The 12,114-nt window shown below is 43.5% G+C and overlaps 1 protein-coding gene across 2 annotated transcripts; it reads left to right on the forward strand.

Annotated features, from left to right (window-relative positions):
- Positions 1 to 6,350: 6,350 nt before the first annotated feature.
- Positions 6,351 to 9,065, forward strand: LOC135509210 (uncharacterized). Of its 2 annotated transcripts, none has more exons than XM_064929677.1 (4): positions 6,351 to 6,426; positions 6,929 to 7,022; positions 7,342 to 7,429; positions 7,676 to 9,065. In XM_064929677.1, exons 2-4 carry the CDS (start codon positions 7,009 to 7,011, stop codon positions 8,606 to 8,608), a joined length of 1,035 nt encoding a protein of 344 aa, XP_064785749.1. In that variant the 5' UTR covers positions 6,351 to 6,426; positions 6,929 to 7,008; the 3' UTR covers positions 8,609 to 9,065. The 2 variants fall into 2 exon arrangements, with proteins under 2 accessions (XP_064785749.1, XP_064785748.1); XM_064929676.1 differs by having other exon boundaries at positions 6,354 to 6,749.
- The last annotated feature ends 3,049 nt before the right edge of the window (positions 9,066 to 12,114 follow it).

Below are 12,114 nucleotides of genomic sequence, written 5' to 3' on the forward strand. Positions count from 1 at the left end.
TGCTGCTCGATCATCCTATTTTTCTAACTTAATTGAGGAAAATAAGAACAATCCGAAATTCCTTTTTGATACTGTCGCAATGCTAACTAAAAAAGCAGCATTCCCCAAGAGAGGTGACTTTCACTTTAGCAGTGATAAATTCATGAACTTCTTTGAGGAAAAGATTCTGATTATTAGAAAGCAAATTACGGACTCCTCTTTAAATCTGCGTATTCCTTCAAAGCTCAGTTGTCCTGAGTCTGCACAACTCTGCCAGGACCTAGGATCAAGAGAGACGCTCAAGTGTTTTAGTACTATATCTCTTGACACAATGATGAAAATAATCATGGCCTCTAAACCTTCAAGCTGCATACTGGACTCTATTCCAACTAAACTACTGAAAGAGCTGCTTCCTGTGCTTGGCCCTCCTATGTTGAACATAATAAACGGCTCTCTATCCACCGGATGTGTACCAAACTCACCAAAAGTGTCAGTAATAAAGCCTCTCTTGAAAAAGCCAAACCTTGACCCAAAAAATATAAAAAACTATCGGCCTATATCGAATCTTCCATTCCTCTCAAAAATTTTAGAAAAGGCTGTTAGGCAGCAACTCACTGCCTTCCTGAAGACAAACCATGCATACGAATTGCTTCAGTCTGGTTTTAGACCCCATCATAGCACTGAGACGGCACTTGTGAAGGTGGTAAATTACATTTTAATGGCATCGGACCGAGGCTCTGCATCTGTCCTCATGCTCCTAGACCTTAGTGCTGCTTTTGATACCATCGATCACCACATTCTTTTGGAGAGATTGGAAACCCAAATTGGTCTACACGGACAAGTTCTGGCCTGGTTTAGATCTTATCTGTCGGAAAGATATCAGTTTGTCTCTGTGAATGGTTTGTCCTCTTTTTTCCATCTACGTAACATTGCAAAAATCAGAAACTTTCTGTCCAAAAATGATGCAGAAAAATTAATCCATGCTTTTGGTTAGACTACTGCAATGCTCTACTTTCCGACTACCCGGATAAAGCACTAAATAAACTTCAGTTAGTGCTAAATACGGCTGCTAGAATCCTGACTAGAACCAAACAATTTGATCATATTACTCCAGTGCTAGCCTCTCTACACTGGCTTCCTGTCAAAGCAAGGGCTGATTTCAAGGTTTTACTGCTAACCTACAAAGCATTACATGGGCTTGCTCCTACCTATCTCTCTGATTTGGTCCTGCTGTACATACCTACACGTACGCTACGGTCACAAGACGCAGGCCTCCTAATTGTCCCTAGAATTTCTAAGCAAACAGCTGGAGGCAGGCCTTTCTCCTATAGAGCTCCATTTTTATGGAACGGTCTGCCTACCCATGTCAGAGACGTAAACTCGGTCTCAACCTTTAAGTCTTTACTGAAGACTCATCTCTTCAGTGGGTCATATGATTGAGTGTAGTCTGGCCCAGGAGTGGGAAGGTGAACGGAAAGGCTCTGGAGCAACGAACCCCCTTGCTGTCTCTGCCTGGCCGGTTCCCATCTTTCCACTGGGATTCTCTGCCTCTAACCCTATTACAGGGGCTGAGTCACTGGCTTACTGGGGCTCTCTCATGCCGTCCCTGGAAGGGGTGTGTCACCTGAGTGGGTTGATTCACTGATTTGGTCATCCTGTCTGGGTTGGCACCCCCCCTTGGGTTGTGCCATGGCGGAGATCTTTGTGGGCTCTACTCAGCCTTGTCTCACGATGGTAAGTTGGTGGTTGAAGATATCCCTCTAGTGGTGTGGGGGCTGTGCTTTGGCAAAGTGGGTGGGGTTATATCCTTCCTGTTTGGCCCTGTCCGGGGGTGTCCTCGGATTGGGCCACAGTGTCTCCTGACCCCTCCTGTCTCAGCCTCCAGTATTTATGCTGCAGTAATTTATGTGTCAGGCGGCTAGGGTCAGTTTGTTATATCTGGAGTACTTCTCCTGTCCTACTCGGTGTCTTGTGTGAATCTAAGTGGGCGTTCTCTAATTCTCTCCTTCTCTCTTTCTTTCTCTCTCTCGGAGGACCTGAGCCCTAGGACCATGCCCCAGGACTACCTGACATGATGACTCCTTGATGTCCCCAGTCCACCTGGCCGTGCTGCTGCTCCAGTTTCAACTGTTCTGCCTTATTATTATTCGACCATGCTGGTCATTTATGAACATTTGAACATCTTGGCCATGTTCTGTTATAATCTCCACCTGGCACAGCCAGAAGAGGACTGGCCACCCCACATAGCCTGGTTCCTCTCTAGATTTCTTCTTAGGTTTTGGCCTTTCTAGGGAGTTTTTCCTAGCCACCGTGCTTCTACACCTGCATTGCTTGCTGTTTGGGGTTTTAGGCTGGGTTTCTGTACAGCACTTTGCGATATCAGCTCATGTACAAAGGGCTATATAAATAAATTCGATTTGATTTGACTTTCAAGGAGCGGGGTTCTAACCCGGAAGCTTATAAGAAATCCTGCTACGCCCTCCGACGAACCATCAAACAGGCAAAGCATCAATACAGGACTACAATTGAATCGTACTACACCGTCTCCAACGCTCGTCAGATGTGGCAGGGCTTGCAAACTATTACAGACTACAAAAGGAAGCCCAACCGGGAGCTGCCGAGTTACACGAGCCTACCAGACGAGCTAACTTACTTCTATGCTCGCTTCGAGGCAATTAACACTGAAACATGCATGAGAGCATCAGCTGTTCCGGATGACTGTGTGATCACGCTCTCCGCAGCCGATGTGAGTAAGACCTTTAAACAGGTCAACATTCACAAGGCCTCAGGGACAGATGGATTACCAGGAAGTGTACCCCGAGCATGTGCTGACCAACTGGCAAGTGTCTTCACTGACATTTTCAACCTCTCCCTGTCTAAGTCTGTAATACCAACATGTTTCAAGCAGACCACCATAGTCCCTGTGCCCAAGAACACTAAGGTAACCTGCCTAAATGACACCGACCCATAGCACTCACATCTATAGACATGAAGTGCTTTGAAAGGATGGTCATGGCTCATATCAACACCATTATCCCAGAAACCCTAGACCCACTCCAATTTGCATACTGCCCCAACAGATCCACAGATGATGCAATCTCAATTGCACTACACACTGCCCTTTCCCACCTGGACAAAAGGAACACCTATGTGAGAATGCTATTCATTGACTAGAGCTTAGCATTCAGCACCATATTGCCCTCAAAGATCATCATTAAGCCAAGGACCCTGGGATTAAACACCTCCCTCTACAACTGGATCTTGTACTTCCTGATGGGCCACCCCCAGGTGGTAAAGGTAGTGCTCAGTCCTTTCCTGTACTCCCTGTTCACTCATGACTGCCTGTATGGCCAGGCATGACTCCAACACCATCATTAATTTTGCAGATGACACAACAACGACGAGACAGCATATAGGGAGGAGGTCAGAGACCTGGCCGTGTGGTGCCAAGCCAACAACCTCTCCCTCAATGTGATCAAGACTAAGGAGATGATTGTGGACTACAGGAAAAGGAGGACCGAGCATGCCCCCATTCTCATTGACGGGGCTGTAGGGGAGCAGGTTGAGAGCTTGACGTTCCTTGGTGTCCACATCACCAACAAACGAATATGGTCCAAGCACACCAAGACAGTCGTGAAGAGAGCACGACAAAACCTATTCCCCCTCAGGACACTGAAAGTATTCGGCATGGGTCCTCAGATCCTCAAAAGGTTCTACAGCTGCACCATCGAGAGCATCCTGACCGGTTGCATCACTGCCTGGTAAGGCAACTGCTCTGCCTCCGTCCCCAAGGCAATACAGAGGGTAGTGCGTACGGCCCAGTACAGCACTGGGGCCAAGCTACCTGCCATCCAGGACCTCTATACCAGGCGGTGTCAGAGGAAGGCCCTAAAAAATGTAAAAAACTCCAGCCACCCTAGTCATAGAATGTTCTCTCTGCTACCGCACGGCAAGCGGTACCGGAGCGCCAAGTCTAGGTCCAAGAGGCTTCTAAACAGCTTCTACCCCCAAGCCATAAGACTACTGAACATTTAATCAAATTGCTACCCAGACTATTTGCAATGCCCCCCTCTTTTACGCTGCTGCTACTCTCTGTTATGATCTATGCCTAAGTCACTTTAGTAACTCTACCCATATGTATATATTACTTCAATTAGCTTGACTAACCAGTGCCCCGCACATTGACTCTGTTCCGTTACCTCCTGTACAGTGCGGCAAAAAAGTATTTAGTCAGCCACCAATTGTGCAAGTTCTCCCACTTAAAAAGATGAGAGGCCTGTAATGTTCATCATAGGTACACTTCAACTATGACAGACAAAATGAGAAGAAACAAATCCAGAAAATCACATTGTAGGATTTTTAATGAATTTATTTGGAAATTATGGTGGAAAATAAGTATTTGGTCACCTACAAACAAGCAAGATTTCAGGCTCTCACAGACCTGTAACTTCTTCTTTAAGAGGCTCCTCTGTCCTACACTCGTTACCTGTATTAATGGCACCTGTTTGAACTTGTTATCAGTATAAAAGACACCTGTCCACAACCTCAAACAGTCACAATCCAAACTCCACTATGGCCAAGACCAAAGAGCTGTCAAAGGACACCAGAAACAAAATTGTAGCCCTGCACCAGGTTGGGAAGACTGAATCTGCAATAGGTAAGCAGCTTGGTTTGGGAGCAATTATTAGGAAATGGAAGATATACAAGACCACTGATTATCTTCCTCGATCTGGGGCTCCACGCAAGATCTCACCCCGTGGGGTCAAAATGATCACAAGAACGGTGAGCAAAAATCCCAGAACCACACGGGGGGACCTAGTGAATGACCTGTAGAGAGCTGGGTCCAAAGTAACAAAGCCTACCATCAGTAACACACTACGCTGCCAGGGACTCAAGTGCCAGACGTGTCCCCCTGCTTAAGCCAGTACATCTCCAAGCCCGTCTGAAGTTTGCTAGAGAGCATTTGGATGATCCAGAAGAAGATTGGGAGAATGTCATATGGTCAGATGAAACCAAAATATAACTTTTTTGGTAAAAACTCAACTCGTCGTGTTTGGAGGACAAAGAATGCTGAGTTGCATCCAAAGAACACCATACCTACTGTGAAGCATGTGGGTGGAAACATCATGTTTTGGGGCTGTTTTTCTGTAAAGAGACTAGGACGACTGATCCGTGTAGAGGAAAGAATGAATGGGGCCATGTATCGGGAGATTTTGAGTGAAAACCTCCTTCCATCAGCAAGGGCATTGAAGATGAAACGTGGCTGGGTCTTTCACCATGACAATGATCCCAAACACACCGCCCGGGCAATCAAAGAGTGGCTTCGTAAGAAGCATTTCAAGGTCCTAGAGTGGCCTAGCCAATCTCCAGATCTCAACCCCATAGAAAATCTTTGGAGTGAGTTGAAACTCTGTGTTGCCCAGCAACAGCCCCAAAACATCACTGCTCTAGAGGAGATGTGCATGGAGGAATGGGCCAAAATACCAGCAACAGTGTGTGAAAACCTTGTGAAGACTTACAGAAAACATTTGACCTCTGTCATTGCCAACAAAGGGTATATAACAAAGTATTGAGATAAACTTTTGTTATTGACCAAATACTTATTTTCCACCATAATTTCCAAATAAATTCATTAAAAATCCTACAATGTGATTTTCTGGATTTGTTTCTTCTCATTTTGTCTGTCATAGTTGAAGTGTACCTATGATGAACATTACAGGCCTCTCATCTTTTTAAGTGGGAGAACTTGCACAATTGGTGGCTGACTAAATACTTTTTTCCCCCACTGTATATAGCCCCGCTATTGTTATTTTACTGCTGCTCTTTAATTATTTGTTACCTTTTTTTTCTTTCTTTTTTTTCTTAAAACAGCATTGTTGGTTAAGGGCTTGTAAGTAAGCATTTCTCTGTAAGGTATTTGGCGCATGTGACAAATACAATTAGATTTGATTATGTATGAATATTTTTAATGAGGTTTTACTTTCTCAACTTCTGTAAGTGAGAATGAGATGTAAACACTTGTAATCTATGCAGTGATAAATGTACACGTCTCCAAAGCTTTCAGTGTTTTAAATCAGACCCTGGAACGCTGTTTTATATTTGCTTAGGCTTACTTTATAATAGGTTATGCATTATATAACGTTGGCACAGACATATGATTAGGGGTAGTTCATAAGCCAAAATTGGGGGGTTGCTGTGTTCTGTGTGGTTTCACACTTTAATTGCAAAATGAAGCAGTTCGAGCTAGTTTGAAATAGAATATGTTTACCAAAGATGGTAGGCCTAGTAGTATTTTGTGGCCTATATGCTTTTCGTAGCCTACCCTTTGGGACCTCCCTTACTGAGCATACTAAAAGAAAGCATCGCGCACAACCTAACCAATCGAATTCGTCTATTTCTCGACGGAGCCTTCTTCCCTACTGCCCTTGTGAAAAACCCTCCTCCAGGGTGAGTGGAATGAATATATCCTTCCTTTTTATTTGATCAGTCCTAAACATCGGACTGTAATCAGATATACGTAAATCATTAATAGTAAGAAAACCCGTATATTATTGGACTTTATTGTGGATTATATAAATAGGGCACTTCACGAAGGAGGACTAGGCGGGTGCGACGAGGGATCGAGGGACGCCGCCATATTTGCTCTTGCTAGCTAGTGCACTACGAGATACGTGCTTTGTTTCGTGTACCCTTCATTTTAGTACCCTTGTATTTGTTCATGATGGAAGCGATGGATAAAAGGCCTTTTGGTTCAGAATATAACTATAAAAGTAAGTTTTATGCCAACCACGAATGTCGTTTTCTAAAATGTGTGTTAACCTAATTGTTAATGTTAAGCATAGGGTATTATTTTGCGACGCCGACTTGGGAGTCTGTTAAAGTTATCAAAGTTATTTGTTTACTGCTGATGATGGATATACTAACATTGTTGTATTTTTTACCCAATAAGTGTCTGAAAATGACATATCCAGATTGATAAAATTGCGTGCAACGAATGACGCCATCTTCACTGGGAAGAGAAACTCTGCCATGCCTGCCTGGAGGTGAGTGAGTGATACAATGTCTGATACTCAAAACAAAAGTGGATGTTTGATGGCTTTGATAATGGCAATTAGTTGTGGCTTTCATCTATATGCTTACCTCAAAATAAACTGTATCTTATGCCACTTTATTTGATATGAGAATGTTATAGTTGATCAATTTTGTTGATAAATCAATGTTGAATCACTGATGTGCATTTCCTAACAAAAATAAATATGATTTGAAAAAACATGTAGGCCTATAGGAAAGTCAGGGTTATAAGAGCTAGTTATGAAGATGAAACCCTATCGATATCTGACTTAACTCACTTTGATTCTGCAGAGCAATGTTAGTGGAGTTGGGTCTCGAAGGAAAGCTGACAACTGGGCAATTGAAAAAGAAGTGGGAAAACCTTAAAAAGAAATATAAGGTAATGATTACGAATGCAATTGAAAACAGGAAACATACACCCTTGGCCTTAACTCAAGATGTATTATCTTGTTTGAATCACGCTTGAACACAGATTCTAGGCTTTGGTTCCGGCCCAGTACTAACCCGATGTAACTAATCAAGGGCTCAATAATTCATTTAATCAAGTGTGTCATGATCATAAATCCTGCAAAGACAAGTAATAGAACATTAACCTGATTGTATCCTCTGTCATCTTTCTTTGTAGGATTTTAAGTACCCTCCTCTTGGCATGGAGAAAGTCAATCCAATGTCCTGGCGTTGGTTCCACCTCATGGACGATGCCATCGAGGGTCGCCTATCTGGGTCTGCCCGTATACTAAACCCTTCACTGTTTGATTTTGGGGAAGTTGGGGACGTTTCATTCGCGTCCTCTCCCACTACCTCTCCCATAGCAAACAAGAGACTTTGTATGAGGCCGGAAGGGGGTGAGGGGACAAACATTTTTGAGTTCTGGGCCAAAGCACAGTTGGGGGAGAGTGTTGGGGCTGCGAGCACTGTAGCAGATGGACAAGTGGCGTACACAGACGCAGCTACAGAGGAGATCCGTAGGGCTGCGGTGGAGTGTGAGAGGGCCCTGCGAGAGGAGGGCAGGGGTGGGGGTCAGAACGAGAGGGCCGCGCCTGACAAGATGCCAGTGGGTGGATACGGGAGGACCATGGCTGAGGATGTAGAGACCATAGCTGAAGACGGAAGAGCCATGTTGGTGAGAAATCCTGGCAGGAACATTGAGAGGGAGACTGCTGAACTAGAGAGACAGATAGCAGATTTGGAGAAGGAGAGGGAAGTGTTAGAGAGGGAGCAGGCTGATTTTGACAGGGAGAGGTTGATATTGGACAGAGAGAGGGATGTGGTGAACAGAGAGAGGGTGGCTGTAGAGCGAGGCAGAGCATCACTGGACAAGGACAGAGCGGCGATGGACAGGGAGCGAGCGGCGATGGAACGGGAGCGAGCCATACTGGACAGGGATAGGGCGTCAATCGAGAGAGAGAGGACAGAGCTGCAGAAAGAAAAGGAAGCCCTAATGAAAAGCAAGATTTCCAGGAACAACGGCTCTGCTGATGTAGAACTGGACTCATCTACTATAGAGAAGAGAGAAAGACTGCTTTCCATTTTTGAAAGACTTGTTGATAAGCTGTGAAAATGAAACATCATTCAAAAAAAGTGTCTAGGTGAAGGATACTATAGGTGACAGTGCGTACAAGACATGAACAGGTTTCTATGTCACCAGGCCCCTTATCATTGTGATTATTTTCATCAAGTTAACTAGTGGTGGCTCTCAGATCCTCCCTGCAGACACTGGGAGTGCAGTCGTTTAATTAGTGCTTGGTGAAATGAGCTTTGAGTGTGAGGTTTCACCTGGAAAAAGAACCCGCTACGATGTTTGTTGCGCTTGTTCTGTTTTTTTTTTTTTTTTAGCTTGTTTACCATTAAATGTCATCCACTATTTAAGTATAGGTTTACACTACGAGAAATGACACGAATTTCTGTTACCTAAATGCATTTGTTAAACTGCATTTGACCATTATTTATGTTCTGTTCGATCTGCCAGAGTACCAGTGTAATGCTATACTGTTAATAAAGCCCACTTTTCTTTTTTTTTTTCTTCTAGTTGTCATATACTGCCATTACTATGTAATTACCCTGTACCGAGGTATTAAATATGCAAGAATGCATTCAGTTGTACAACTATAGTCTTTTACAATAAGCACTATGCAACTGCCAATATTGACATACCTGGTACAATGTAATGCTCCTCTATGACCCTGGAATAATACCTATAACATAATGACATAGCCTTCCTCACTGCCACCATGTCAATGTTATGATCATTTTATGTACTTTAAAAAGGTGTGCTTGAATCATGCAAAGACAGACAGATTAATGTTATCAGGTTTCCAGATATTTATTTATCCAGTCAACATTTTCAGAAAGAAATAATCTCAAACATCTGTCAGACAACAGTCAGTCCATAATTATTCCATCTGTGCCTAATGGACAGCTCCTGAGATACTATTGTACAGCATTACAATTTTAATAAAGTCAAAAAGGTAATGAGGTTTTCTGAACACCAAACGCATTAGTGCTTGTCACACCTTTTTTGGCTTTGTGCAAAATCTGTACGATTCCAATAGCTGGAGACTTCCAATGGTGTCACATGCCCTGCAAAAGGTTTGTACATGTTAGCATTTTAAAATGCTCACATACAAAAAAACTAGAGAAAGTTGCCAGTCAACTCAACACTCATGACCTTTTCTTGACAGACAGCTGGTTGGCTGTGGTCACCAGGGCCTGAGAGATCATGAAGTCATTGGAAAAACGTTACAATTACCTCACAAGAGTGGTGTGCCTAAACAAAACATCTGGTATACCTTGTCACAGCATAGATGTTCGTTAGAGGAAATGCCTGTATCCAACATGTGACACAATTACCCGACAGTGGCACGACGTGCCAGAGAAGACACTGACTGACTTCAAGGGGAAAGACCAAGCAAAATAGGTGCATGGCTGTGGGACAGAAAATCCTAAATAATCCTAAATAACTCAAATTCCCCTCCAAGAGGAAATAGAGATGTGCATGTGATAATCCACCATGCATTAGCAGTACAAGCTCTGAACAACAAAATAACTATAAACACTTGGAAGGAGTCATCAGACAGAGAAGAGCATACAATATACAAAAGATGGAGCTCTATAAAATGTTGGTCATTTTTTATGTTTACTGCACACCTTGATGCCTGTAGTCAGTGTGTGCGAAGTTCAAATGTGTGCCAGTCATGTTGAGAGTGCATAGGGTGCTTTGTTTTTACACTGCTGCTACTCGCTGTTTATTATCTATGCAGTCACACGGCAAACTACCAAATTACCTCGACTAATCTGTACCCCCGCACATTGACTTAGTACCGGTACCCCCTGTAATATAGCCTTGTTATTGTTATGTCATTTTCTTGTGTTACTTTTTTAGTTTATTTAGTAAATATTTTGTTAACTCTATTTCTTTAATTGCATTGATGGTCAAGGGCTTGTATGTAAGCATTTCACGGTAAGGTATACACCTGTTGTATTCGGCACATGTGACAAATGTAATTTGAGTTCAGCCACACCCGTTGCTGACATGTATTCAAATCGAGCATACAGCCAAGCAATTTCCATAGACGAACATTGGCAGTAGAATGGCCTTACTGAAGAGCTCAGTGACTTTCAATGTGGCATTGTCATAGGATTCCACCTTTCCAAAAAGTCAGTTCGTCTAATTTCTGCCCTGCTAGAGCTGCCCTGGTATGTGAAGTGGAAACGTCTAGGAGCAACAACGGCTCAGCCTCGAAGTGGTACGCCACACAAGCTCACAGAACGGGACCGCCATGTGCTGAAGCACATAGTGCTTAAAAACCACCTGTCCTCGGTTGCAACACTCACTACCGAGTTCCAAATTGCCTCTGGAAACAACGTCAGCACAATAACTGTTTGTCGGTAGCATCATTTAAAGGGTTTCCATGACCGGGCAGCCGCTCACAAGCCTAAGATCACCATGCGCAATGCTAAGCGTCGGGTGGAGTGGTGTAAAGCTCGCTGCCATTGGCCTCTGAAGTAGAGGACACACGTTCTCTGGAGTGATGAATCACGCTTCACCATCTGGCAGTCCGACAGACGAATCTGGGTTTAGCGGGTGCCAGGAAACCCCTACCTGCCGGAATGCACAGAGACTGGCCTGCAGAGCCCTGACCGCAACCCCATCGAACACCTTTGGGATGAATTGGAACACCGACTATGCACCAGGCCTAATCGCCCAACGTCACCAATGCTATGTGGCTGAATGGAAGCAAGTCCCAGCAGCAAAGTTCCAAAATCTAGTGGTAAGCCTTCCCAGAAGACTGGAGGCTGTTGTAGCAGCAAAGGGGGACCAACTCCATATTAATGCCTATGATTTTGGAATGAGATGGTCGACGAGCAGTTGTCCACATTCACTACAAGACCAAACGCATCTTAAGTGTGTTAAGTCTAAAGGCAAGTCAAACGCATTATCCGATGATGTATACATGTCCCGTGGCGAGAAGGAAAACGCTTGCAGAAAATTATCTGGGGTTATTTAACTGTAGAATTGACACTTCTTTCAGAATCAATGGAAATATCCTAGTAGACAATGTTCATTAAATATTGGGTAGTATTATTCGTGGCCATGGTTCCAAGGGGCGAAGTGAAAGGCCCACATTGTACGCCCAATTTCTTCTCATCACACTGACACAATCATAAACATCTCGGTGATGGCGATTCTTTGGCCTGTTCTTTCATGATATTGCTCTAATGGCGAGTAGTTTTGTCTATGAAGTTCAAAGGACCTTGTTTTCTTTCCCTGGCAACATCGTGGCTTTTTCACCGACTTCCGATAGCAAGGACTGACTGTTCGTGGTTATTTTAAAGCCATTGCATCAAAACACATAGCTACCAAATTTTTGTTTTTTAATATCATGGGAAAAAAGTTATCTACGTTTAGGACGGTCCTTTCTGTCAAATGGCTATTGTAGCTAGCATGTCACAGAATTGACATATACAGAAAATATTTTTGTGAAAATGTTTTGTTGAAAAGATTGAATATCCTCGTAATATGCAAGAAAAAAAACTATTTTTTAAAAAGCGGCTATGTGTCAA

The sequence above is a fragment of the Oncorhynchus masou genome, chromosome 22, assembly GCF_036934945.1.
Source record: "Oncorhynchus masou masou isolate Uvic2021 chromosome 22, UVic_Omas_1.1, whole genome shotgun sequence".
In the NCBI taxonomy this organism is placed as follows: Eukaryota; Metazoa; Chordata; class Actinopteri; order Salmoniformes; family Salmonidae; genus Oncorhynchus; species Oncorhynchus masou.

What these genes read in the sequence shown, in the direction of transcription:
- LOC135509210 (XM_064929676.1), top strand. Translation starts at nt 6,698, where the DNA reads ATGATGGAAGCGATGGATAAAAGGCCTTTTGGTTCAGAATATAACTAT. An exon ending in TTCAGAATATAACTATAAAA is followed by an intron (nt 6,750 to 6,928) that starts GTAAGTTTTATG and finishes TTACCCAATAAG; the next exon opens with TGTCTGAAAATGACATATCC. An exon ending in ACCTTAAAAAGAAATATAAG is followed by an intron (nt 7,430 to 7,675) that starts GTAATGATTACG and finishes CTTTCTTTGTAG; the next exon opens with GATTTTAAGTACCCTCCTCT.